The 27,698-nt window shown below is 41.1% G+C and overlaps 1 protein-coding gene across 2 annotated transcripts in view; it reads left to right on the top strand.

The window, feature by feature from the left end:
* The window catches only part of NUDT15 (nudix hydrolase 15), a 105,905-nt gene that overhangs the window by 60,502 nt on the left and 17,705 nt on the right, over window positions 1-27,698 (top strand). For both annotated transcript variants that reach the window (XM_044073178.1, XM_044073179.1), the window contains one exon: window positions 6,490-6,686. In XM_044073178.1, the coding sequence (XP_043929113.1) occupies window positions 6,490-6,686 (197 nt within the window). The remainder of the gene's footprint in view (window positions 1-6,489; window positions 6,687-27,698) is intronic.

Here is a 27,698-nt window from a genome sequence, read left to right as displayed (position 1 = left end):
AAAACCCAAAACATGAAGGAGAAAGTTTTCTGTCATGTTGACATCAAGACGTATCTCTATTTCTATATTAATAGGCACAAAGCGCTTTGCAAAGAGCCTCTTCATTTCCTTTGGAAAAGAAAGATAATGTTGAAAGATGAGAGAACAAAGAGTAGGCATGCTGGGTAAAGAAATTCAGAACTTTGTTATTGTAAATAAGGGGATCTTTAGATGAGGGGGTGAGCTGCACTGCATTAGAGCTGTTACTGGTTCTGCTGTCTTTCTTTATATTTCTGTCTTGGAGGACATTTATACTGCGGTAACATGATCATCCTACATGTGAACATTGTGTATTTGTTATGCTTTACTGTTGTAGAGGTATACTGAAGGGCATTTTGGCCGGGGGGCATATTGCCTTACGATATTTGATTCAATTTTACTCCTGCTTGTGATTCTTTTCACAATTGCTACGATAAGTGTGCATGTACCATGTGTTCTTACCATAACAAAGGATAACTTGAGTATGGCTGCATACATACTTGCTTGACTTTCTAATCTACATTCCATCTGTTTTACTTTTTTCCTGAGACCTATTCTTGACTTCAGTTTGTCAGTCTTGTGATAGTGTTTCTTTATCATGCTCTTGAGCTTGCAGTCTCTTTGAATGAGACAGTTAATATATTTATTTCGGAGAGGTTGTCAACAGGTAAGAACTAAAGTTGCAATGGGGGGCCCTCTTGTGTTTATTTATATATGAAGAGTGGAGAAGAGTGAGAAATCCCAAGAGGGAAATTGAAAATATCTAGCAAATGCTGGAATGGTACATGCCCACTGTACGAGTATGCTGGAGTAGCTGCTGTAAAAGATTCAGTGTGTTCTGGTTGAGTACCTCATACAAATCATCCATGTTGTTTGTGTCTTACTTTTTAATTGGCGCATAACCGCTTTCAGTGTGTGGCTTTGCAGTACTGTGAGTATGCCATTCTGCTAAATCCATAATGGCGTACAGGTAGACTGAATGCAGAGAATGTCATTACCTTAAATGGATGGGCCTTGAATAAATGTTGCCTATAGAACATAATAATGACATGGACATGTATGAAGATAGCTGCTTTGTATTAGAAGAATTTCCAACTGCAGTAATTAGAATTGTTTGCCTTTGTTGTGCCATTACAACTCTGATAATTACTTTTAGTCAAAACTCATTTGTTTCAGTGAGGCATATTTCTGAATAGAGCTTGCTTACATAGCATTATCTGCTTGAGCATAGCTGCATATCCCAAGAAAACATATCCCATCATTACAAAGTGATAATTTAAAGACTGCGAATGTTTGATAAAGGTAATAAAAACGTTTTGTTCGTAGGTATTGCATCATCATTGAGAAAAAGCTGTTTAATATGATAAAAACTGTCATCAGATGGGTTCAGGCAGACCACAAGTGTCAAAGGCAATTGCACACTCAACGCAATAATTCTTATTCCTATTACTTTCTCCACTGAAAACAAAAAAACTGAAAAATAAGTATATTTTAAGCCAGCACTGCACTTTAACTGTATTTAATTGAATTACTGCTTCAATTTTGCTGTTTGTGACTGCTTTTTATTCTGAACTTTGAAATTGTGTTTCATTGCCTTATATAACATTGGCTAGATTCAGACCTGCAGGATCTTGACTGTTTGGTGTGTCTGTGCTCTAAATCAGCCACTTACAATAAGAGGGCCTCCCTGCACCCTTGTGACAGAAGTGTGTAGCTCAGAACAGATCTGAGTTGGGGATTGCTGGAGGAAAGGCTCTGTTTGAGCTTTCCCATTGGTAGTTGTGTTAAAACTGTTTAAATTTGCCATATATAAAATTCACTTTGCGCAGGTTTGCAATCAGTTTATCGGAGCTGCTCAATGTTTGGCAACTTTAGCCAGACATCTGGAGTGCATCTGCACTGGAATCTAAGGCATCCACAGAAAAAAAAAAAGAAAAATAAGTATATTTTAAGCCAGCACTGCACTTGGTTAACTGTATTTAACTGAATTGCTGCTTCATTTTTGCTGTTTGTGACTAAGTTCAGCTAGCCCACGTCCTTCCCAAATACCACATGTAGAAAAATCCTGCCACAATGGACAGGCAGTTTCCCATCATTTCTCCTGCCAGCTTAATTGATATGGGCATCTTGAAGCAATTGCTTCATGTATACTGACAACCATTTACTCCTAAGCAAACTAACACCCTGTGCAAATACACTGTGGCATTAGTTCTCACATAAAAACAAACTAGACATCAAACAGGTTTTCAGCACATACACTTCAACTCTCAAGCAAACCTCACCTGTCACATAAAATAAGGTTGCAACAACACGTAAACCCATATACACGGAGGTACTCACTAAAAGCCTACCAAAAGAACAGAGACCTTCCAAACGCACACCACCCAGAGACCTCCTAAGCACAAAGAAACCATTGCACATATCAAAACACACATCTGTGTCTCAACAGATAAGCTCCTAAGGCAAAACACATCAAATGTCTTGGTCATAGGTGACTCCACAGATGTCCCCCTTACCAGACTGGACAAGGAAAAGGTCATGGTCAGCTGGCTATCAGGTGCCAGAATTTGACAAATCACACATGCACTCTAGTCACTCAGTAAGTACCATTATGACTCTGTCATAGTGCATGTTGGAGTGAATGACTTGAGAAGTACCTGTCTGGACTATATGAAGATAGACATGACAGAATTCTCTGTGTGTCCCAGACAGGTATGTCCCTAGCCCTAAGCAGTATCCTACCCTCACCCAGGATGATGCCACAATATAAACAAAAAATTATTGACTTCAGCAATTGGCTCAGCTTCTGATGTCAGTCCAGGGGGATCCAGTGTATGTCAGCCTGGGAGGATATGGTAGACAGACCTCACTGCTTTGCTAGATATGGTCAACACCTGCCCCCCCCCCAGACTTTTGGATGATGGCGAATGCCTTTGACTCCCCCATAGTGCCTTTTTAGGCAATGTCAAAACAACAAATTTTCCAGCTTAACAAATTCTAATTGAGACAAACTTGGGGTCATGCTGCTTAATGCTAGGAGTTTAAACATGAAACTGCACTCCCTGCAGTTACCAAGACATAGTTAAAGGCCACCGAGATCACCCAGGCTGTGCAAGGCTACAATGTCGTCCACACATTCAGACCTCAAAGCGAGCATGAAGGAACCAAAGGTTGAGGTGTATCCATTATCATTAAAACCAAATCCATTTCCAGACTGGTCAAATAGCATGGCATGACTCTCTCAAACTACTCCATGTCCAATTAATTATTGGAAAAGTAGTGTACCACATGCTTGCTAGCTATAGATCCACCATCATGAACCAGGATGAGCACACCACCTGCCTTGATTTACTGGAATCCGTCACCATACAGCCCAGCACCTTAGTCATGAGAGATTTCAGCTATCATTCCATAGACTGGGAGATATAAATGAGCAAAAACACGCTCACCCAGAGGTTCCTGGACTTTGCTAATGCAAATGCTTTGAAACCATCTGCATCCCCATTAGGGGCTGTAATGTTCTGGACATAGTACTCACCAACTTGGGGGGGGGGGGTCACTGTATTTCCCCATGCGTAATGCTCTGCCTGGTTAGGTCAGACCACAAATTAGTCTTGTTTGAAGTAACTTCTAGAACTGACACCCTCACAGGAAAAAAAATTATAAAAAACCTCACAGGCTAACTACAGCTTGTTGTTGTGTCTTTCGGCTTTTCCTGGTTAGGGGTCGCCACAGCGGAACTCCGGTCTGCTAATGATTGGTAGTTGATTTTTACATACCGAGTTACCAGCCCTGATGCACAACCTTCAACGAAGGAACGCCCATTCACGCATGTCTCCACGCAGATGACGCTCTAGCTGAGAATCGAACCGGACAGCGTCTTACTGTGAGGCGACAATGCTACCGCAGCACCACCACCGCGGGTACAGGCTAACTACAGCGATTGTATAAAAAGCTTCAGACCACTCACAATCGCAGACACTAGTGATCACTATGCAGAAGTGTATGCAAACGCCTTGTACAAACATTTATGTGACAGCATAAACTCGGCTATACCTGACCGGATCAAAACCAGGTCTTCCTATAAAAACAAGCCACTGTGGCAGACTTCAAGTGTAAACAGATTATATAACAAGAGGAAGAAATTGTTGTCCAAAAGCAAGAGGGATTTCACTCTGCAGAGGAAGAGTTCCATCCTAAGCCTAAACAGGAAAATTATAAATCTTCTAAAGTCTACTAAAGCAAATTACAAAATTAAAATTGGATCCCTAGCCAAGGATAATCATAAGGCATTCTTTAACAATGTCCAAAGTCTAAAAGGGAATGCCCAGCTATGTGCCAAACTGGTTGTAGATGGGATCACTCATACTACACTGGAAGATATCACCAACCTGCTAGCTGACAGACTCTGTGCAAACTTCACCCCCCCCCCATCCCCACCTACCATATCCCAAAGCATATCTGACTTGGTGCAACCTTCACCCCCCATCCCCACTTACCATATTCCAAAGCTTACCTGACACCAGTCATGTGCCTAATATCTCTAGAGAACAGGTCATCTCTGTGCTTGCCAATGCCAAAAATGTGGCCTCAATGGGATCAGATAATATCCCAGGTTGTTTACTAAATAATCTAAAATGAGACCTAGTGGACTCACTTGGCATTCTGTTTAATCATAGCCTGAGAACTGGTTATGTTCCTGCAGAATGGAGAACAGCAATAGTAATCCCCCTGCACAAAGGGGGGCCATCGACTGACCCTTAGAACTACAGATCCATAAGTTTAACCAGCCTCATCTGCAAGGCCTTTGAAAGAATTATCATGGACCTTATCATCAAGGACATAGGCAACCTCCAAACACTGGACCCAACCCAGTTTGGTTTCATTAAGGGTAGATCTTGCTTATTAAATCTGGTAGACTTCTTTGAAAATGTCATTAAAGCCAAAGACGAAGGTAAAACAGTGCACACAGCCTATCTCAACCTTGCCAAGGCTTTTGACACAATTCCCCACTCTGGTATCATTAAGTAACTCTCCCAAATAGGGTTTAACCCTTATGTTACTAGATGGGTAGCCAATTGGCTGACTGACAGAATACACTCTGTCAGAATTGGTGACTCCACCTCAACCAGTAGACCCGTCACCAGTGGAGTACCACCTGGATCTGTGCTGGGCCCTTTACTGTTTGGCATCTATTTCTCAGAAGTCCAGGCCAAAGTAGACAGCCTTTTGCTCACCAAGTTCGCTGATGATTGCAGACTGGGAGCAATCATTGAGTCCCCCAATGATGTCAACATATTACAAGAAGGGCTAACACAAACAAATGCTTGGTGCCAAAGCCATGGTCTAAAACTAAATGCAAAAAAAATCCATTATTATTCCCTTTGGCAAAATAAAATTCCCTACAAATTACAATATTGACAGCACCCCCCCTGAGTTCCAACCCAGTGGTGCAAGACTTGGAAGCACAGGTTGATATATATATGTCGGGTTGGGAGGGTGGCCTAATGGTTAAGGTGTTTGCCTTACAAACACAAGGTGCAGGGTTTGAGTCTCACAAGGAATAATTGGCTAGGCTTGCAATGGCTCACAAGGGCAGTTAGCCTAGTACTAACCTATGAACCTATGATAGCAATCTGAACTTTGACCATCAAGTTTCCACAGTGGTAAGGAAAGCCTTCTACGTATTGCACCCCATAAGCAAGGGCATAGCATCCAGATCAAGGGATGTTATAACTCCATTGTACTTGACTCTCATCAGACCACTAATAGAGTATAATTCACCCTTTTTCATGTACCTCACCAGATGCCTGCAGCAGCTGGAGAGACCTCCGAGGTTTCTCACTAAGAAAATAGAGGGACTCCAAACCATGACCTACATGGACAGGCTGAAAGCCCTGTCACTTTACATATAGGGCAATCTCCAACCCTGCCCTAATAGAAATGCTGCAGATCCACAAGTCAAGATGGCTCAAGAGTCACTCGCCGTAGGGATCTCAGTGTAGCTTGTGACATTAACAGATCATGCTGGAGAGACTTGATACATCTCTCAGAGACTGCTGCTTCTCTGGAATAGACTTCCTGTTCATGTAAAACAGAGCTTCTGATTGACCCTATTCAAATGCAACCTAGATAATTAGATGGGAGACCACAAATTTCCCCTGGGGTGGCACACATGTCCCTCATGGACAGGGGGTACCCAAAAACGAACAAAGGGGGATACTTGGGATTAATGTGGCTAGGCTCATAAAGGCTCTAGGGCCGCTAGCCTAGTAACCTCCTGTGAACCTATATGGATTAGGATTAAGCTGGTTTTGCTTGAGCTGTGGTGACTGCCATGATTGAGTCATAGGACCAAAAGGAAGGATGTAGTATATTATTCTTTTAGTGGCATGCTGTGCAAGCACTGTTTAGAATAAATATTAGAAATAATAAACACTAAACCATTTTAATCTATTTTATTTTTTCCAGTGAAACTTGGGAGGAATGTGCTAAAAGAGAGGTGTTAGAGGAAGCTGGCCTTTGTCTGAAGGATGTTTGTTTTGCATCTGTTGTTAATGCAGTCCATCTAGAAGAAAGTTACCACTATATCACCGTACTTATGAGAGGAGAGGTCAATACAAATTGCGACCCAGAACCAACAAATGCAGAACCAGATAAAAATGAATGTAAGATGCATTTTTAGTTTCTTAATCACTTGCTATATATTTTTTTTATTTTAGAATATGCTTGCCTGGCTTGTGACAGTGAAATAACATTTTTAAGGCTTATTGACTTAGTACTTTTTTTTTTCAGTTTTACTCTGTATTTGAAAGACAATGTTCTTTAGCAAATAGCTGACAAATATTTCTTCACACATCATTGTTACATAGTACAGTATGTATTCAGTCAGTGGTAAATATTTGTCTTTGCAGTGGGTACAACGCATGTTTCTTAGCCAGACTTGTTATCTTTAGGAAGCCCACTTGTTGTTTGGCTGGCAGTGCAAGAATAAAAACAATGTGATTCTCCTATGCCTTGCTGCCACACATAAACACCACTACATTTATATCTTCGAAAAAGGCTATGTATGTTTTGAATGGGGGCACCATACTGCCTTCCACAAATCTAAGTTTATCCAGTTTAAGAAACACTTATGACAAAAGGAAATGTAGAGGGTTATGATGAGGGGGAATGTATTTAGGGAAGGTTTTTGTTTAAAGCATGCCTCGTCTCCCTTCCCCTAGTAAGAAATTGTATTCTGGTTGTGACCTGCCCAGAATGAGTATGCAAATTGGGAGGGAGGTGTGCTGTAATAAAATACAAGCAGCATGATGACTCGCTGGTTCTGCCATTCAGCTCCAGGATACTCATTCAGTCCTGACCATAGTCACTGTGTGGTGTTTGAATTATCTCCAAGTATCTTTTTGGGTTCATAGGAGGTTACTAGGCTAACAGCCCTAGAGCTGTTACAAGCCTAACCATATTTATCCCGAGTTGCCCCCATTGTCAGTGGTTAGGTAAATGAAGTTCACAGAGATAATGCGTACTAGGCTAATGACCCTAGAGCCTCTACAAGCCTAGCCCGTAGGATTACCCTGGCATCGTCCCAACCGACCTTAGCTCCCAGTGCTTCTGTCGAGTAGAGCCACTGGAGTGATCCCCGGGGTGAGTTTTCTATTTCTCATCCACTCATCAAGATTTCTCTTGAAGAGGACCAGTGAGGTGCTCTGTTTGACATGTATAGGAAGTCTATTCTATAGCATGGGCAGTCTCTGGGTTATGAATCCGTCCCTCCAGCATGTTCTGTTGATTGTGGTAATGAGGTACAGGTCTCTGGAGCATGTGGTGTGAAAGAATTGGGATTTCTTTAGATGTAGCATTTCTAACAGAGCTGGGTCAGACATGGCTTTGTAAGTCAAACAGAGATCGCCTCTAAGTAGGTGATATGAGACAGAGAATATTTGGAGTTTTTTGAGTCTGTCCACATAGGACAAGTGCTTAAGGCCTAGGATCCTTCTTGTGAGGTACTTTTTTGGCATCTCCAGCTGTTGCAGGCTTCTAGTGAGGTACATGCCAAATGGGGCATTGTACTCAATGATTGGCCTAATGAGGGAAGAGTATAGGGAGACAATGACCTCTTTCTTCCTGGATCCAAAACCCTTAGTAATGAGATGTGCCACATAGAAGGACTTTCTGACCACAGTGGTAATGTGGTGGTCAAAAGAGTGGTTGCTGTCATACTGTGTTCCCAGATCTCTTATAACGCCTTCTGTGTTCAGTGGACTACCATTGATGTGGTAATTCATGGGAACCGGGTTTTCCCAAAGGGGATGACAACACATTTTTTGGCATTGAGCTTAAGGTCATGGATCTGACACCAGTGGTTGGTCTCAATGAGGCCTTTATGTAGGATGTCAGCTCACTTGGGAGTTAATAATAGCTCCCACCTTGCAATTGTCTGTGAACTTTGTCAGACAGAGTCCCTTCGTGTTGGCCTGGACTTCAGAGAAGTAGATACCAAACAGGAGAGAACCCAAGACCGAACCCTGTGGGACACCACTCGTGACTGGTCGGCAGTCTGATTTGGAGTCAGCTACTTTCACACTGTTGGTTTTATCTGTGAGCCAGTTTGCAGCCCACTTAGTGATATAGGTATTGATGCCTAGCTTAGTGTGTTTTTCTATTATTCCTGAGTGGGGAATGGTATCAAAGGCTTTGGCCAGATCAAGGTAGGCTGTATGAACCACCTTGCCTTCATCCACAGCTCTAGTGACTGACTCAAAGAAGTCGACCAGGTTGAGCAGGCATGATCTACCATTCACAAAACCAAACTGTGTGGGATCCAGAGTTTGGAGATTCCCTATATCCTTGTTTATTAGTTCCATGATGATGCTTTCCATAGCTTTGCATATCAGACGCGTCAGGCTAATGAGACGATAGTTCCCAGGGTTTGTAATTGCCCCTCCTTTGTGGAGAGGGATGACTGTAGCAGTGCGCCTTTCAGTAGAGTCAAAGCCTGAGGTGAGGCTGTGCTTGAACAAGGCACACAGGTGAGGTGCCAGTTCACTCTGTAGTTCATGTAGAACACAGCCAGGGATATTGTCAGGTCCCATAGAAGCTGTATTCTTGGCCTTGGACAGTGCTGTTTTAACCTGTGCAGCAGTAATACTGGGTGCCTGGCAATCTACTGGTATTATAATTGGTCCTTGGTGGGGGGGGGGGGGGTAAAGTTGGCACTGAATGTATCGGCCAGTACATTGGCAATATCTGTTGACTCAGTATAGGAGGTACCATCGTGCTGTAGGTCAGAGCAAATCTGGGTATTGCCATGGAGATTCTTTGCATAACTGTAGAAGGCCTTGTGGTTGTCTTTACTATCTGCTGCAATCCTGTTTTCATAGCTAGCTTTAGAGGATTTGATGAGGGATCTCAACTTTTTGATGAGGCTGATAAGGGAGTTTTTCCAGTTTTGGGACTTCACTTTATTCTGCATCAGTTTCTTCCTCTTGTTGTAGAATTTGTTTATGGCAGGGGACCACCAGATTGGCTTCCTTTTTTTGGAGGAGAGTGTCTTGGTTCTATTGGGTATGGCGAGATCCTTGCATTTTTGTATGTTTGTACAGTGCATTGGTGTAAGATTCAGCGGTCATTTAACTATTCTCCATTTGCATGGGTGCTATCAGGTTAGCCACCTCTGTTTTTAGGAGCCCAAAGTTAGCTTTGGAGAAATTTTTCATGGTGGTTACCTTTGCGAGGGTGGGTGGGGTGTAATTCGAAGGTGATTAGTTTGTGGTTGGATCTATCCAGGGAGGAGTTGACTACTGGTGTAGAGCAATGGTCGCCCATGTTGGTAATGACCAGGTCAAGTACGTTGCTACCTCTATTGTGGGTAAGAACAAACTGGTCCAGGGCATCGGAATTAATGAATTCCAGGAAACGTTAGGCAAGTGTATTGGTACATGAGTAGTTTTCTCAGTTAATGAAGGGGTAGTTGAAGTCGCCCAGTATGAGAGTGTTAGGATGGACCCTAATATTCTTCAGGGTGCTTAGGAATGTGGAGTGTGAGCCTTGGGACATGGTTGGGGACTTATTGCAGGCTACGGCCTGAATCACTGTCTTACCCAAAGTTAGCTGCACCTGAAGTATCTCTGTTGCGTTATGTTGGGCTAGCAGTCTGGAGGTGTGTGCATCCTTTATGAATATGGAAACACCACAACCTTTGGAGCTTCGGTCCAAGTTCTGAGGCCGAAATGTGTGGAATGTGTTATAGCCTGGTAATTCAGGGGTGCTTTCTGCTGCTTTTAACCAGGTCTCTGTTATAGCACAAATGTCAGTGTTCTCCATTTTAAGGAGTGCTTCAAGTGAGTGCATTTTGAGATTCAGACTTCTAGCACTGAGTAGCATGAACCTCAGATTGCATTTGTTTGTAGCTGTTATGGTGATAATTTGGTCTTTGGAACACCACCTAAAAAAGGCACTATAGGGGTGGCAAGAGCCTTGGCCAGTATCCGGAAGCCCAGGGATGACAGATCCAGGCCATCTCTGGCAGTCATGTCATCCCAGGCAGACAGATACTGGATCTGTTTAGAATGACACCAGAAACTTAGCCAGTTGTTGAAATCAATAATTTTCTGCTTGTACTGTGGTATAATTCTGGGTGATGGTAGGAGGCTGCTCAGGGCTAGGGTCATACCCGCCTGGGCTACATAATCCAAGAGCTCCTTCGTGTCTCTTTTCATGTATTCCAGGGAGGACGTCTGTAATTAGTATCAATTTCCTGTGTCCAGAAGGGACATGGGAACCACTTCAGGAGTGAGAAAAGAGGGAAGAATCTAAGTATGGCATGGCTTGACTACAAAAAAGCATTTGATAGTATCCTGCATTCGTAGATAAGAGTGCTTAAAATGTATAAGACATATAAGATACACCCTAGACTGATTGACTACATTACAGTAATCATGAAACAATGGCAGACCACTTTGCAATTAAGCCGTGATTATTATCCCAGGGATACAAATCCAAAGAGGGATATTCCAGGGTGACTCTCTGTCACCACTGCTATTCTACCTTGCCATTAATCCATTAAGCTGTTTACTTAGCTTAGGCCATGGCTACAATTTGGTGCCTAGAAAACAACAAAGTCTAATGACTACTCATCTTCTCTTTGTCGATGCTTTAAACTGTATATCTCATCAGATGAGGAACTGAAAGCACAGCTGCAGGTTGTCAAAACTTTTTTAGATGATATTAGAATGTCATTTGATCTTGATAAATGTGCAAAAGCAACCTTTAAAAAAGGAAAACTGCAACACCAGGAAGACATCAGTTTGGGATAAGAATGTGATATAAAAGAACTTTAGCAAGAAGGAGTGTATAAATACTTGGGAATTGATGAAGGAGCAGCAATAAAACATGAACAAATGCAAATAAAACTCAGTAAGGAATACTTTAGAAGACTTAAATTAATCCTGAGAACAGCATTGACATCTAGGAACAAGACCCAAGCTATAAATCAATTTGCTCTTCCTGTTCTAACGTACAGTTTTGGAGTGACTGACTGGCCCCAAAAAGTGTTGGATAGATTAGCTATTAAAACAAGAAGGGTGCATCATGCTCAACATATGATTTATAAAAATCAGTGTATGCCAAGATTATATATTCCCCGTTTCGAAGGAGGGATGGGCCTTCTTGAAATTGATTACTTGTATACATCTGCAGTCGTGGGACTCCACACATATCTACTGACCTCACACGATCCAAATGTAGTGAAAGTTTTGAAACTTGTGGAGAATAAATCTAAAATGACTTCTCTGCTTAATTTAGCAGAAGCATATTGACTTCAAGCAGGAATGGAAATCAAACCAGAAGTAGATAAGAACCAGGCAGCAACTGAATGTGCCAAAAAACAAAAGAAAAAATATAAGGTGAAGAACCAGATGATAAGGCAAGAAATGTGGAAAAAACATAAATATAGTTGCAAGTATAGAAAACTTCTGGAAGAGCCTCATGTTGATCATGAACGAACGCAGGAATGGTTAAGGAGAGGCGAATTCAAACTAAGAAATAAAAGGTTAATATTGGCAGCCCAAGATAGTGGGCTACATACACGCTGGTTTACAAAGTCGATTGAACATGTGGGAGAAACAGACAAATGTAGGTTTTGTAAAACAGAATTGGAAACAGTCACACACCTTGTTGCTGGTTGCGACACACTAATGGCAGAAGGACTGTATACTGAAAGGCATAATAATGTGGCGAGACTGTTGTATTGGGGATTGTGCAAACATTATGGTATCAAAGTGTCTGAAAAACACTGGAAACATGAGCCACAAAGCATCATAGAAAATAAAGTGTATATCACATGGAATCACCCATTACCAACAGTTCAAAAGATAGGTGCTAGAAAACCAGATATAGTGAGCCAAGAAAAGAAGGCAAAAGTAGCATTGATCATTGAAATCGCCGCACCCAGTGACTATAGTGTCTTGCATACAGAGATACACAAAGTCATAAAATACAGGATCTGCAGGCAGAAAAGAGAGCAATGTGGAAGAAAGATACCCAGACAGTTCCAATAGTAAGAGAAATGGGTCTTTTATAAAAAAAGAATTTACAATCATATTTAGATATGTTACCAATCCATGTAACTCCATTTGAATTGTAGGAGGAGTCATTACTGGGCACATTGTGGGTGCTCTGAAGAGCACTTTTGGCTGGCATCAAAGACTGAAACAATACTAATTTCATGAACTTTGATCGTACTTTAACTTAGGAATGGAGTCCATTCCCATCATGGTTTTAGAAACCCAAAAGACATGGTGAAATTGCAGTTACCCATCCATTGATCTAGGCTGCATTTGAAGACTTATTTCATGTGAATTGGCAGCTTGTTCCAGAGAAGTGGCAGTCTCTCAGAGATGTATCTGTCTATCCATAGGTTCATAGGTAAGTACTAGGCTATCAGCCTTGGGGCCTATACAAGCCCAGCCAAAAAGATACCCTGGCTTTTGCCACCCAAGAAAATTATTTTCCTGTGCCACTGTTGAGCAGAGCCACAGAGGTGATCTCTGGGGTGAATTTCCTATTTCCCATCCAATCATCAAGATTTTTCTTGAAGAGTGCTAATGAGCTTTGTTTGCTATAGATAGGTAGTTTATTCCAGAGTATGGGAAGTCTCTGGGACAGGACCTGTTCATGTCAGAGCTAGGTTAAGATCCCTGGAGTGAGTGACCCTCATGCAGTATGATTTATGAATGTGTAGCATTTCCATCAGGCCCGGATTAGAGACTGTCCTGTAAGCCAGGCACAGGTCAACCCTTAGCAACTTGTAGGAGACAGAATACAGTGACAGGGTTTTCATTCTTTCTGCACAGGACTTGTTTTGTGTAACCTGTAATTTCTTGGTGAGAAACCTCTGTGGTCTCTCCAGTTGTTGCAGGTGTCTGGTGAGGTACATGCAAAAGAGAGCATTGTACTCCGTTATTGATCTGATGAGGGCAGAGTATAATAGAATTATAACATTCTTGGATCTAAATGCGATGCCTTTACATATAACATGTGCCACATCAGGTTTTCAGCTTTTTCCCAAAAAACATGGTTATTATTTATATATATGTATGGTATACATACTGGTCAGAAGTTTACTCCACTGAAGTGCAAAAAGACTGCATATGTGTAATCACACACTCACTATTGTATTTGAGAGAGATTGCAGTACATTGGAGATCTGAGAATTTGCTCTTTTATTTTTACTACGTGCTTGACAGCACTACTGTCCCTTCTCTGTGTGTGGGAGAGCAACTTCCAAATTCTTACGGCCGTCAGAAGTAACCACTGTGTCAGTTCGAAATACCATGAACATCATGTTACCTCAGCACATAAATGTAGCAAACCATATGGATAGTATTTGTCTTCAAATAACTTCTTCAAATTGGCACATCTGTTTCAAATATCTTATTAGAAATCAATCTGAACAGTGTGATCACTCGATTCTTCCTTTAAAGGGGGGTATGCACTTGTAGAATGCATAAAATTGTTAATGAGTATAGGCTTCCTGTGCAGTCTAGAAGAGAACTTTTTCTGTATACAATCAACTTCTTTAATACTACATTAAGTACATGTAAACTAGTAAATGAAAACAAACTAAGCACTGGAACTGGTAGGTAAAAAAACAACACAAATAAAAAGAAAAATGACCAGGTAGCCAAGGACTCAAAAAGCAGGATATTTTAATGTATGATTAATGTACACTTAACCATAGTTTTTAATCATACATTAAAATATCCTGATTTTTGAGTCCTGGGCTACCTGGTCATTTTTCTTTTACATGTAAACTAGGGATACTGACAGAAAGTATAGAATCTAAAAAAAAGTTGAACTCTCCTGTATAGTTGTTTTAAAAGATCTTACCTGTTCAGATTTGCCACAAAAAGTCATCCATAAAGCATACAAATACAGTAACTAACTTAAGATCAGCTTTGTATAAAAACGATCATTCCTATGTGTTTAAATTTTGACCCATGCATTTCAGCTCATCAGTTTTATTTGTTCCATTTACATGAAATTCTCCATCTTAATTTATTTAAGTAGCTGTACGAGGCTTTCGTCATGCTGTCCTCTTGTTTGACCCAACAGTAATTCATAACTAGTTAAGTTTACAACACCTGTGCCAGCGCTGTAGTGCACAGGGTCAAAGGCCTGACTGTGACCCAGGATCAGTAAGTGGCCTGAAAACAGGAAGATCAGGCCAGGGAGAGTGAAAGTGTGCAGTTGACACTGTCTGGTCCATCTTTGCAGAAGAAGACCTCCCAGCCATATAAATGGAAGAAGAACTGCAGTTAATTAACCTGATGTTGCAATCCCCTTGCTTTGGTTGGAATCTTTTGGAAAGGGCATCCATGAGGGTTACAGACCAGAAAATGGGGAAAACTGTGATGGATAACCACACAACAGGTAAAACAAAAAATAAAAGATGTATAAAGAGAGAAATGACCCAAAAAGACCGGGATCCACCACTTCAGAATTTATTCCAGCCTCTAGCGCCTCAGCAGTAGCCTTCCAAGGAGAATACAAACAGAAAAATTCACCACATATTTATACAATAAAAATGAATTGATCAATCAAACAGTTAAACAATTTAAAACACTTACTAAATTTAAATAAAAACAACGTCACCATGGGCTAAAATGTTATATTTTAGTATAAAAAGAGTTTCCTTATACAAAGGTTTTTTTATATTAATACTATATTTACGAATAGGAACATGCTCTAAAATTGTACCTAACAATCCCTGTGGGTTACTTCTATGGTATTTTTTAAAGTGCATTGCAAGTGGACTTTCTAACTTTTCATTTTTAATATCCCTGACATGTTCCTGTATCCTAGTCTTAAAGGCCCTCTTACTTTCACCTTTGTAAAACATCCCACATGGACATTTAAGTGCATACACAATACTTTTTCTGTATTGCATGAGAACATAGCATCAGGTTGAATAGATAGTCCATTAATATACCTAAATGTTCTACTAACATACTGACATGTTATACATCTGTCGCAGGGATGGGTTCCCACCAGACTAGGATTACTACTTAAACATGTATTGGGTTTAGAAAATCTATCATGGACCAGCATATCCTTTATATTTTTAGCTCTTCTAAATGAGAAGTCCAAGTTCTTATCAAGAATATCCACCAGATCCCTGTATTTAAACAAGGAAGTCCAATAAAATTGGATAAAATGTTTGAAGTCTTCGATTAATAAATCATAAGTCATAACTACACATATCTTTCTTAAGCTATTTAATTTATTCCTAGATCTACCCTGATATTTGTTATAACTATTAGACCTATAAAAAACATTCTTTCTAACTTTATCTAAAGAAAGTAACACTTCATCAGTATTATAACCTCTCTTAATAAACAACTGTGATGTTTACTGTAGTTCATTACTCATTTCATTAGCATTACATAGCCTCCTTACTCTAGTAAGTTCACCATAGGGTGGAGATTTTAAAAGAGGTGGAGGATGGCAACTGGTTGCATCCAAAAAAATGCAAGCCATCTTCAAATTTACAATAAACCTTAGTGACACTCTTACCATTTATAACTCCTTCAAGACAAATATCTAGAAAATTGACTTTATTACCCAATTGAAAACCATCAGATTTCAGTAAGAATCTATTCTCTTGAAGACCATTCATAAAATCTGTATTTGTTGCCCCTACATACAAAAATTAAATAGTCAATATATCTACACTATTTCACCACGTTTTCTGAAAAATTCCATCTGATAAAGAAATTCTATCTCAAAAAATCCTATCATAATATTGGCATACATGGGGGCAAAAGCTGCCCCCATGGCTGTACCTTTCAATTTGTGAAATATTTGACTATCAAACTCAAAATAATTATTTTTTAAACAAAATTCAGTTATATAATATGTAAGAGGGCTATCCCCCATAGTATTCCGTAATGCTTCTAACCCATGTTGGTGATTAATACTTGTGTATACACTTTTGACATCAGCTGTTAACCAGTACATATCATTAGTCCATTGTAGGGGTAATACCTAGTCTAAAAAGTCAGAGCTGTCTGTAATAAAGGAGCTTAGTTTCCTTTTACCATATGTTACGAAACAATGTAAAAGTATGCCCATATTATTAAGAAAATAATTACACGCGGACACAGTAGGATGGCCCAGTGGATGTTGGATATCCTTATGTAACTTGGGCAAGCAGTAAAATTTAGCTATCTTACAGTTATCAGTTTTAAATCTTTTATCTACATCATCTATTGTAAAATATCCCAACCGCTGTCCCTTTTGTAATGAATTTCTGAATAGCTTTGTCATATTCTTTAACAGTACATTTTCTGTAAGTCATACAATCATTTAAGTCCTCTAGCCACATCTGAACATGTTGTGAAAAATGTATTGTTACAACCTTATTCCCCTTATCTGCTGGGTTTATAACCAGTTCTTTATTTTTACTAAGTTGTTGCAGTGCCTGCCACTCTAATTTCATTAAGTTATACTGAATACACTGTTTATTATTTACAAAATTAGAATACAGAAATTCTAATGCAAAATCAACCATAGCTGCAAAATTCTGTATACCTTTGTGTGAAAATGGTGGTATAAATTGACTTTTAAGTACAATTTTAGATGTATCCAACTTACAGTATGCATTAGAAACTTCAGAATCTTCACCACTAGAAACACAGGAATAAAAACTATCCTCTGAATCAGTAGAAGAAGACATATTGGTATCCAAACTGTTAGCTAAACTATTGACATGTTTTCGTCTCTAAAAAAAACAAGTTAAATGCAATTTACATAATAAACTACATATCCTTCTTAATGACGTATAATCTTGGCATGATAGTGGGAATAAATTTTAGACCATGATTTAGAATAGAAAATGTAGCTTCACTCAATGTATAACCAGACAAATTGACTACATATGTATCACCATTATTTATCCGGCTATCATTAATAATAACAGTCTCTAAATTAGCTGTTTGTAAGTCAGTTCCACCTAACTCGTTTGTAACTTTGCTGTGCAGGTGGTTTTCCTTCAAATGGCTGCCTCTCCCATTTCTCTGGCAATTCTGCCTGCCCTGAATGTCTCTCTATCCGAATATTCGGTTCTTTTGTTTTTCTGAAAAGTCCGCTGTAAGTAGCATGAATCCTTGGCTGCTGGAAGTTCAAGGTAGTCTCCAGATTCACTCTCCCACTCTGTAGAGACATCCGAGCCAACACTACACTATATATAATAATGTCTCGGTTCTTCTACCTGATCAGCAAACCGAACACCTCTCTCTCGTCCCTTCTTATTGGTTAGCCGGGAAAAGGCGGAACCACTACTGTAATCTTTGATGTCATGGTTCAATTTGTATTTTTTGGTATTCAAAAATTCTTTCTCAAAGTCTATAAGTTTATTTTATATGTCATGCAAACACTGTTCCACACGTTCCACCCCCAGTGCATTTGACAAAGATTCACAGGTAACAACAATGTCTGTTTGTAATTTTACCTGTTTGTCTACCTCTTTCCACCAAAATACTTAGCCACGGGGTGTGATATCCAATTCAAGATATCTCTGTAAACTGAGATAATTCAAATGTACTGCTAGCTTTTTCGACATTAGGCTACCAATTTATCGAACACCTCTTTTGTTTCAGCAGATAAAGAGCTAGCTGTCCGTTGACCAATAGAGAAAAATAGATTGTTGGTTCTTCTTTGTTCCTTTTGCAGGAATTTCTTCCAAAATGTTGCCTGTTCTTCCTGGGTTGGCCATGCACTTGTTAGTTCACCCAGGGACATAGTGAATTGATCTATGGTTTTCTGACTAGAATCCATAAAGTCCTGCCTAAGGATTTTAGGCACCATAAGTGACAGATCACTGGACATGAGTAACCACACAACAAGTAAAACAAAAAATAAAAGCTGTATAAGGAGATAAACGACCAAAAAAGACCAGGATCCACCACTTCAGAATTTATCCCAACTTCTAGCACTTCAGCAATAGCCTTCCAAGGAAAACACAAACAGAAAAATGCTCCACATATTATTACAATAAAATTAATTGATCAATCGAGCAATTAAACAATTTAAAATACTTATTAAATTTAAATAAAAACTCTCCAATTGCATTCTGCATTAATGCCACCAGGGCCTAAAGTGCCATATTTTAGTATAAAAATAGTTTCCTTATACAAATTTTTTTTCTTTATAGTAATACTATATTTACTAATAGGAATGTGCTCTAAAAGTGTACCTAACAATTCCTGTGGGTTACTTCTGTAAACCTAACTTAAACTGTGATGGATGCCTGAATGAGTCTCCTCATGCACACCAAAAAATGAAGGTGAATCTAGTAGCTAGGAGCAAGAAAAATGTTTATAGCACTTTATAACCCTTCTGTTATCAGTTTACAGCTTGCTTTGTTTGGTTTTATTTTCAGAATCCCTGCTTTGAATCTAGTACTGAAAAAATTGTATTTGGCATTCTTGAGACTACTGCTTCACCCATAAGTATTGGGTAATGTTGCATTTAATTCACGTGATTCAGATCTTGTGGGGCAATACGAATGTGAATATATGTGACCTTAGTATTTACCCATTCTTATGATTCTTATTACTTTTAATGACAATTAAGCTATTTGTTTGCTTCAGTTCCTGTTCTGTTTTATTTCTGGGAGTTATCAGTTCTTCCCTGGGAGCACATCTCACTAATGGAGTATCACAGTATGCTTTTGTATGATATTCTCCTGGAAAACTAAATACGTTTCAAATAAATCAGCATACTTGTGACATACATCGTTGCCAAATCTCTGAGTAGTATTAGACGTGTCTCTGTGAGAAATTCTATATGCATGCATTGTTTGATTTTGCATTGTAAATTCATTTTACCTGTCCTAGCTTTTCACAGTCCAAATACAAATATGAGAATTAATGTCAAGTGCTGTGGTTAACAACTTTTTTTTGTTTTGTTTTATATTCAAATTCATAGTTTTTTACCCAGTGGTCTGAATATGTTAGCTGTGTACATGCAATTTTTGCTCATTACCTTTTGTATGCTGGTGCTTGCTTTAAAATAATATCTAGTAAAATATTGTATTCTACATACATGGCTAATAGTATTTTTATTAATTCCCAGCATTTCTTTCCAGCAGTATGATTGTCTTTTTTGTCTTAGTGTTTCTAAGGTGTTTTCATATGTGACTGTATCAAATGTTTTCACTTAATAGCACCAGTCAAAACTAGCTACTAGCGGAGCGAATTTACACATTACTCTACAGAATGCAAACTCTCTTGACCATGCATTTCTTTATCTTTACACTTATTTGAAAACAAGCACAGATTCTGTATGATTGATTAAAATCACGATAAAGTTTTCTCTGATATTTATAACCACATCTGCTATATGAGCTTGAATTTTTAATTGCTCAGATGTTTCTCTTACCCAAGTCTCCATTAATGCCAAAGAGTACTACTACATTACTATCCTTTTCGTGTATATTAGTTTTGCAACACATTCTTTTTATTTCTTGCATTAGCCTTTTTATTTGCATCACCTTTCATTTTACCTATGTCAATTTCCTCATTTAATTTAAACAGTGTAATAGTAATTACACATGGTATGCACACACTCATAGCTTTTGATAGAATCAAGTCTGTTTCTCTTAATAGCCTGTCCTTTGTTTTATTTGTCAAGCCTATGACCTGCAGGCCTGTAATAAGCTTGATTGCTGTAACCTCATACAGATGTATGAGTACATTTTAATTTGTGAAGGAAATCAACAACATACTATTCTGAAGTAGAAGCTTATTTTGTAATCTTGGAAGGTGTTATGCAGTCTGTCACTTGTTTGTTACTGGTATATATTTTAGCACCATAGTCCCTGATTTGCTGTTTTCTATTTCCAGACATTGACTTTAAAATTAAACTGGACCATACATTGCTTTATAGCTCAGGTAAAAGTCCCCTATAAGAGACACTGTAATGACAGTTCCTAAAGCCTTTCTTAGTAGTTCAAATGATCTAACCATATGATTTTTGTAAAATAAAATCTTTGTACATAGATGAGGTATAGAGTGATGCATTGATTTCCTTTGAACAACTAAACATGTCCTTTATTATTAGATGGGCTTCAGATTATGTTTTCCTATCTTTAGTAGAGAGATGCTAAATTTTATCTGCCATTAAGTCTATGTCTTTAATGATTTTGCCCTTTTAATGATTTGAAAATGTGTTTTTTAATCAGAATTTGTGTCCTTTTTGCCAAGTTTCTTGACACTGCATTTATTGACATTAATGTGTCAGAATTTGTGTCCTTTTTGCCAAGTTTCTTGATACTGCTGTTAATTATGCTGCTTGCTATTAATTATTGACATTAATGTGTCAGAATTTGTGTCCTTTTTGTCAAGTTTCTTGATACTGCTGTTAATTATGCTGCTTGCTATTAATTACTGACATTAATGTGTCAGAATTTGTGTCCTTTTTGCCAAGTTTCTTCATACTGTATTTATTGACATTAATGTGTCAGAATTTGTGTCCTTTTTGCCAAGTTTCTTGATACTGCATTTATTGACATTAATGTGAGGTCTTTACTAGTGCACCAGGTGTAGATTTTTGTAGACCATTTTGAAGAATATTAGCACCTCTTATACCTTTAATTTACCACAGACCACTCTGTCTCACATTACCCATTCATGCAGCTCACAAATTCACTGTCTGTAGCTTTGTTCTTTGGCTTAGCAACATAAGCATCTGTAGTATTTGGAGAGCTGTGTGCTTTTATAAAGAACAAAAGACGAGTACACACCAAATGACATTTTTTTTAAACTTACAGTAATTCTTCGACTTCTTACTGCTACTATTTTGTCTTTCTCATCTTCAGTGTAGAAAGCGGTATATACCGTCAAGCCTTCTTCCCCAGTGAAATGCAGAAATGTGGTGCACTGTACTTTTTTCGTGGTTCCCAACTAATCCATTGCAAATCAGATTTCTGGGTTAAGAACTTGCAGTTTTCTACTGAATTGCCTTGAAATGAACGAACTCCTAGGGTTGTAGATGAGCCATTTTGTTTTCAAATTAAACACTTTTACTTGCAAGCTCATAAATCACAGAAAAACATGTATTTATTCACTTCTCTGGTTACATTTCCTCACCTTCACAAATATTACATCTCTTCTAACATCATGTGAATGTCATGACGGTGAGTAAATAAGATAGACTTACTCTGGATATGGTCTAGCTTCCGTTTGCTCTATATTCAGAGCAATGTCTCTAGAAAGTAAGTGTACATGACTTTGCAACTTCTTGTAGCTAGTTCATTAAATTCACCTGGTATTCTGCAACTATTATATTGCAAGTTGTGCTAGTACTTTTTTTTTCATCTTGCCGAACAAGTGTGATGTTTCCCTATCCATACAGTAGTCTGTATAATAAGAGAATATCAGAACTAGTAAGAAGCTGTGAGCACTTTGATGTCCCCTTTCACATTGACTGCCGTTGTTTTAACAGGTTCAGCTGTATGAAGTGTAGCCAGAATCGTACACAACTTAAAACAGCAAACTGCATGTGAAAAAAAAAGCACAGATTGACAAATGTTTGAATTACGTGTTTGATTTTTTTTGTGGAATGGTCCACTTCTTATTTCATTCGATCTAGTATTTCTTGCCTCAAAACTATTGTAATTTAAGCATCATTTAGCAAATCAAATATTGTCTGAAAAGCTCTATAAAAATTATTTTTAAAACACAAATAGAGTGTAACTAAATTGATTGTGCCAAACTGTATCCTTAATCTAAACATGGGCCTTCAAGGGATATCCACAGTTCTGAGTATTCATAAATTTAATGTGTGCTCGTTATTCACAGTGCACAAATGCACATGCTTTCAGCTGTGTAGAGCAGTCGTCTTTAATTGGACAGACGTGTTCCATCCTTAAATAAATATACAATACTGTTGCTGAGCTGTTAATTTATAAAAAACATTGATGTAATGTGATCCTATCTCGCCTACATTCATTACTGACGGGCTCCGACTCAGCCACTGTAACTAGCACAAAGTCTCTCATTGGCTGGGCTAACCCTGTATCCCAGGATGCATCACGCCCAAACACCCAGATCTCATTTGCCGCTCCTAGAGTAACGACGTGGTCTCGACCTGGCTGTGGCTAAGTACCCTCTCTTTTATTTTGAACTTATAGAAGTTGCTCGAGTTATTATACCAAAAAAGCTATTCTAATAGCTACGTTGTCTGTTGTATCCATTTTTTGTGACTGATTGCATTTGTTGTTAGTTAATCCTTCCGTTTGGCGGGCTAGGCCCATTTAAGTTAGAGGGCCTTTACCCTATCTTGTGTCGTTAGTGTTTGGGCGTTTAAGTTAGAGCCCTTTCCTCCCTCCCTACCTTGTGTTGCTGAGTGTGCTTCGTGTGATTTATAGTTTAAATCGAATTTTTGTTGCTCTACTTGTGGATTGTGTTCCTTATGTTGGGCAAGGAACCAAAAGAACACAAGCCATCTGGCTTTAAAAAAATGCGCCAAATGTACGTATAAGATGTCGCTGACTGATGGCCACGCCATCTGTGTATGTTGTCTTGGTGCCATACACTTGCAGGAATCCTGCAGTGTGTGTCATGCCTTCTCTGCCAGGGTTTTACAGGAGAGAAAAAATAAAGTTATCCTTAAGGGTTTGATTAAACCCTCCTTTGAGGAAACTTTGGCATCTTCTCCTCCCTCTGAGAAATCCAGGTCCAAGACTAAAATGAAGTCTCTGGCTCCGACTAGTTCATCGGAGCCTCCGGAGAAAAGGTCTAAAACTATACCTCCTTCCTCGGCTCCACTGGTCTCGGAGCCACAGGCAGTACTGTCAAAGGCTATGTCTCCTTCCTCTGCTCCACTGGTCTCAGAGCCGCAGGAAGTATTGTCTGTTGCGGGGTCGGCTTCTTCAACTCCACGGTCATCGGCGCTGAAGGAGGTTGCGGTGGTTCTTGAGCCTGCTTTGGCTCCGATCCTTTTGGAGCCGATTTGGAGCCATTCCCCCAGTCTTGTCTCGGTTCCGACAGAGAAGGTTTCTCGACCCCCTTCTGTGTCCTCCAAGTCCTCCAAGCTCTCGGATTCGGATGTCGATAGGATGGTCCAGAGGCTCTTCAAGTCGCCAGTGTTAACTAAATTATTTTCGGCTCCAGCCCAGTTGGCTCTGGAGCCAGCTAGTATATCAGTTCTGTTTCTTCCTCCTCCGACAACCTCGGTGTCGTCTGAGCCAGAGTCTGCTGAATCGAGTGAAGTCCCTGGGTCGGCTCCGAAACCTCCTGCTAGTCTTTCGGATCCGACCTCTACTCCAACCTTTTCCATTCCTTCTACAGGTTTCGGTACTTGGGTGTCCTCAGTCAAACCTGAGGGGGGATACATCGGGGCTTCAGGCTGCAGCTCCGAGTCTCCCCCTTGGTGCTTCGGCTAGGGATACCCCGACTCCGGTCATGGTCTCGGAGGTGGGTTTTTCATCCGATTCTGGTGGACCTGCCTTCGAGGCTATGAGGAGCGCGCTGGCCAAGTCCATAGTGACTTCACCTAAATCGGCAACTCCTTTCCTAGACGCTGCAACTAGAGCTTCTGGTGCCCCCTTATCTCTGGACAGCGGGGCTCCTAGGCCTGAGGATACCTCCGTGTGTGGTCCCCTACTTTCTGAGGGCCCTTTAGAATCTGTGCCTGAAGAGTCTCCCAGGAAGAAGTTGTGTAAGAAGAAGCACGTAGACTCCCCAGATGAGTCTGTCACCTCGGATACTGACCTCGATGATGCAGGAGGGTCCCCGAAGTCGTCCTCTGATGATGTCTCGTTCTCTGATATCCTGGAGATCTTGAGACAGCGGGGTGACTGGCCATCCAAAAACCCTTCTGAGGAGGAGTCGGTCTTCCTCAAGGCCTTCGGAGCCCAGCCTTCTGCCTCCTGGGTGTCTCCACCCTTCGATGAATTATTGGATCTTATTTGTCGAAGGGTGTGGGAACACCCTGACTCTGTGGAGCCAGTTCCTAGCCACCCCAATAAGTTCTTATATGTGCCTCCTGGAAAAGAATTTTTGACCAAGGGAGTACCTGTGGAGGCTATGGTGGTGGCGTCTGCCACTCAGCAGGACGTGGCAGCGGCTTCTACTTCCATCCATCTTCCTAATAAGGAGTCTAGGCGTATGGATAGGTATGGGAAGTGTACCCTGTCTTCAGCGACCTTTACCTTGCGGTCGCTGAATTACTTGTGTCATTTTACACGGCTCCAAAGGGATCTCATAAAGGAGTTGGGAGATACCCTGTCGGGTAACTTGCCTGAGGCGTTGGCTCAGTCTGTTAACGCCCAGCTGTCTACCCTTTCTTCCATCGTCAACTCGTCCATGAGGCTCATATCTTATGCAGCCGAGGGGGCGGGTAGAGCAGCGAATTCGAGAGTAGCCCTCAGGAGGCAAGCTTGGATGTGCTTGTGTCATTTTGCAGAGGCTTTCAAGTCTTCTTTCACGGATGCCCCATTCGACGGGTCCTCCCTTTTTGGACCCAAAGTGAAAGACACCCTCACTAGATGTGAGCAAGAGGGTAAGACTTTGTCTGCCGTTGGGGCCCGTTTTTCGCTTCCCTCTAGACCTTATCCCAAGGCTCAGAGGGGACGGAAAATGTGGTTCAGAAAGTCTCAAAAGTCTTCCCCTGCCCATCAAAGTGACCCCCCCCCCTCCAGGGGCAGAGGAGGGGGAAATTTTAATGGAAGGCATCGCCCTAGAGGCAGTGGAGGCCTCAGCAATACAGGAGACCGCCAGTCCTTTCGTGGTTCCTCCTACCAACGTCCCTAAGGGATTACCCGACTGTGCGTCTCTGGAGCCAGTCGGAGGTCGTTTTTCAGAGCATCTTCAGGCCTGGGAGTCCATCACTCAGGATCGATGGGTGTTTTGTATCATCACCGGAGGTTACACCATTCCCTTTATTCGTACCCCCCCCTGCCATCAAGAAAAATCCCGGACATTCCACCCAGTCAACGGGATCAGGCAACAATAGAGGTCTCACAGCTGCTAGAAAAAGGAGTCATCCAACCAGTCCCCGCAGACCAGATCGGATTAGGAACTTACTCAAGGTTATATTTGGTGCCAAAAAGAACAGGGGACTTGAGACCCATTCTGGATCTCCGCCGTCTAAACCATTTTGTAAAGATGTCCAAGTTCCGAATGGTCACTTTGCAATCCATTTTCCCATTGCTGGAAAAAGGAGTATGGATGTGCTCCCTCGATCTCAAGGATGCCTATTATCACATCAAGATAAACAAGGCTTCCAGGAATCATTTACGCTTCCGGCTGGGAGCCAGTCATTTTCAATTCCAGGCCCTGCCCTTTGGTTTCACCACAGCCCTCAGGGTGTTCACCAAGTGTCTGGCAGTGGTGACAGCTCACCTGAGATGTTTAGGATTCCAGGTGTTTCCTTATGTAGATGACTGGCTTCTCACTGCCCCCACCAGGCATCTACTTGTTCAAGCCAAGAGAGCTACTGTCAAATTGGGCCATCTTCTAGGGATTTCATTCAACTCGGCAAAGTCTGTATTGCTGCCATCACAGCGTGTTGCCTTTATCGGCGCACAGCTAGACTCTGTAGAGATGCGAGCTTTCCTACCGACAGAGAGAATAAAAGTGTTACAGGCCCACGTCCTGGCTTTACTACCCCAGGAAAAAGCCCAAGCCAGGATGGTTCTTCAGTTGTTGGAATCAATGGCGGCTACCATTCTCCTAGTTCCGCTAGCCAGGTTACACATGCGAATACTTCAGTGGCTCCTTTTAGCCCAGTGGTCATATCAGGAATGTCCCTTGTCCCATCCGATTCTCATCACGGAGAGATGCTGGCAGGATCTGAGTTGGTGGCTTCTGTCATCCAGTCTGAATCAAGGGAGACCCTATTGCCACAGTAACCACGGACGCCTCCCGGATAGGGTGGGGGGGGCATTATCTGGGCGAGACAGTCCAAAGTACGTGGCAAGACCACGAGGTTCACTTGCATATCAATGTTCTAGAGATGAGAGTGGTGCTTCTAGCGTTGCAGGCACTTCACAGCTCTCTTCCCAGGGGAACTATTGCAATTCTTTCCTACAATGTTGGTTGTCTGGTATCTGAACAAGCAGGGAGGAACCAAGTCCTACCCCCTTTGCAGGGAGGCCATGAGAGTGTGGAATTGGGCGATCGCTTCCCAGCGCTTTCTAGTGGCAACATACATTTCGGGGAAGTCCAGTGTGATAACAGACAGGCTGAGCAGAGCTATTCTGATGCCTTACGAGTGGTCCCTGAACGACAGAGTGGCTGCTCAGATCTTCTCCAAGTGGGGCCTTCCCTGCTGCGACCTCTTTGCCAGCCCCCTGAATGCGAAGTGCAGCAATTTCTTTCACTCTGATCCCCCCACAGGGGGAGTCACCCAGGGATGCTCTAGTTCATAGTTGGCCCTCCGGTCTGCTCTGCGCCTTCCCGCCGGTCCCTCTTCTACCAAGAGTGATTCAGAAGGCTAGCTGCTTGGGAAGCAAGATGGTTTTGATCGCACCACACTGGCCCTGTCAAGTTTGGTTCCCCTTCCTTCGGAAGTATGCGGTGGATGGTCCTTGGATTCTGAACCCAGCTCCAAACCTATTGACTCAGTCAGGACAGCTCCATCCATCCCTACGAACACTCAAGCTCGCTGCCTGGCTTCTCTACTTCCGACCTTAGTCAGACAGCAAATTTTTACCCCGGAAGTAGTACATATTCTGTCTTCCTCCCACAAGTCTTCTACTAGGAAAATAGACTCTAGTAAATGGAAGAGATTTGCAATTTGGGCTCAGCAACGTGATCTTGATCCCCTTACAGCCCCTGTGTCGGTGGTGTTACATTTCTTAGCAACACTCTTTAGACAGTGTTCGGCTGCCTCCACTATAAAGGTTCAGTTGGCAGCAATCTCCAATTATCATGTTGCACATGAGCCTTCCCTCACGGGTCATAAGCTGTGTAAAGCCTTTCTGAAAGGAGCCTGGTTGCTTTTCCCTCCGGTTTCGCAACCCGTCTTGCCATGGGATTTAGATGTGGTGCTCAGAGCTTTGACATCTTCTCTCTTTGAGCTGGCAGCCTCCTGCGAATTGAAATTTTTGTCATGAAAGACTGCCTTCTTGGTAGCCATAACTTCAGCCAGAAGGGTATCGGAGCTTCAAG

Source organism: Protopterus annectens, chromosome 5.part1, assembly GCF_019279795.1.
Source record: "Protopterus annectens isolate FY-2018-M chromosome 5.part1, PAN1.0, whole genome shotgun sequence".
NCBI lineage: Eukaryota > Metazoa > Chordata > Ceratodontiformes > Protopteridae > Protopterus > Protopterus annectens.
Note: the sequence above shows the minus strand (reverse complement) of the source record. Positions and strands in the feature narration are given on the sequence as shown.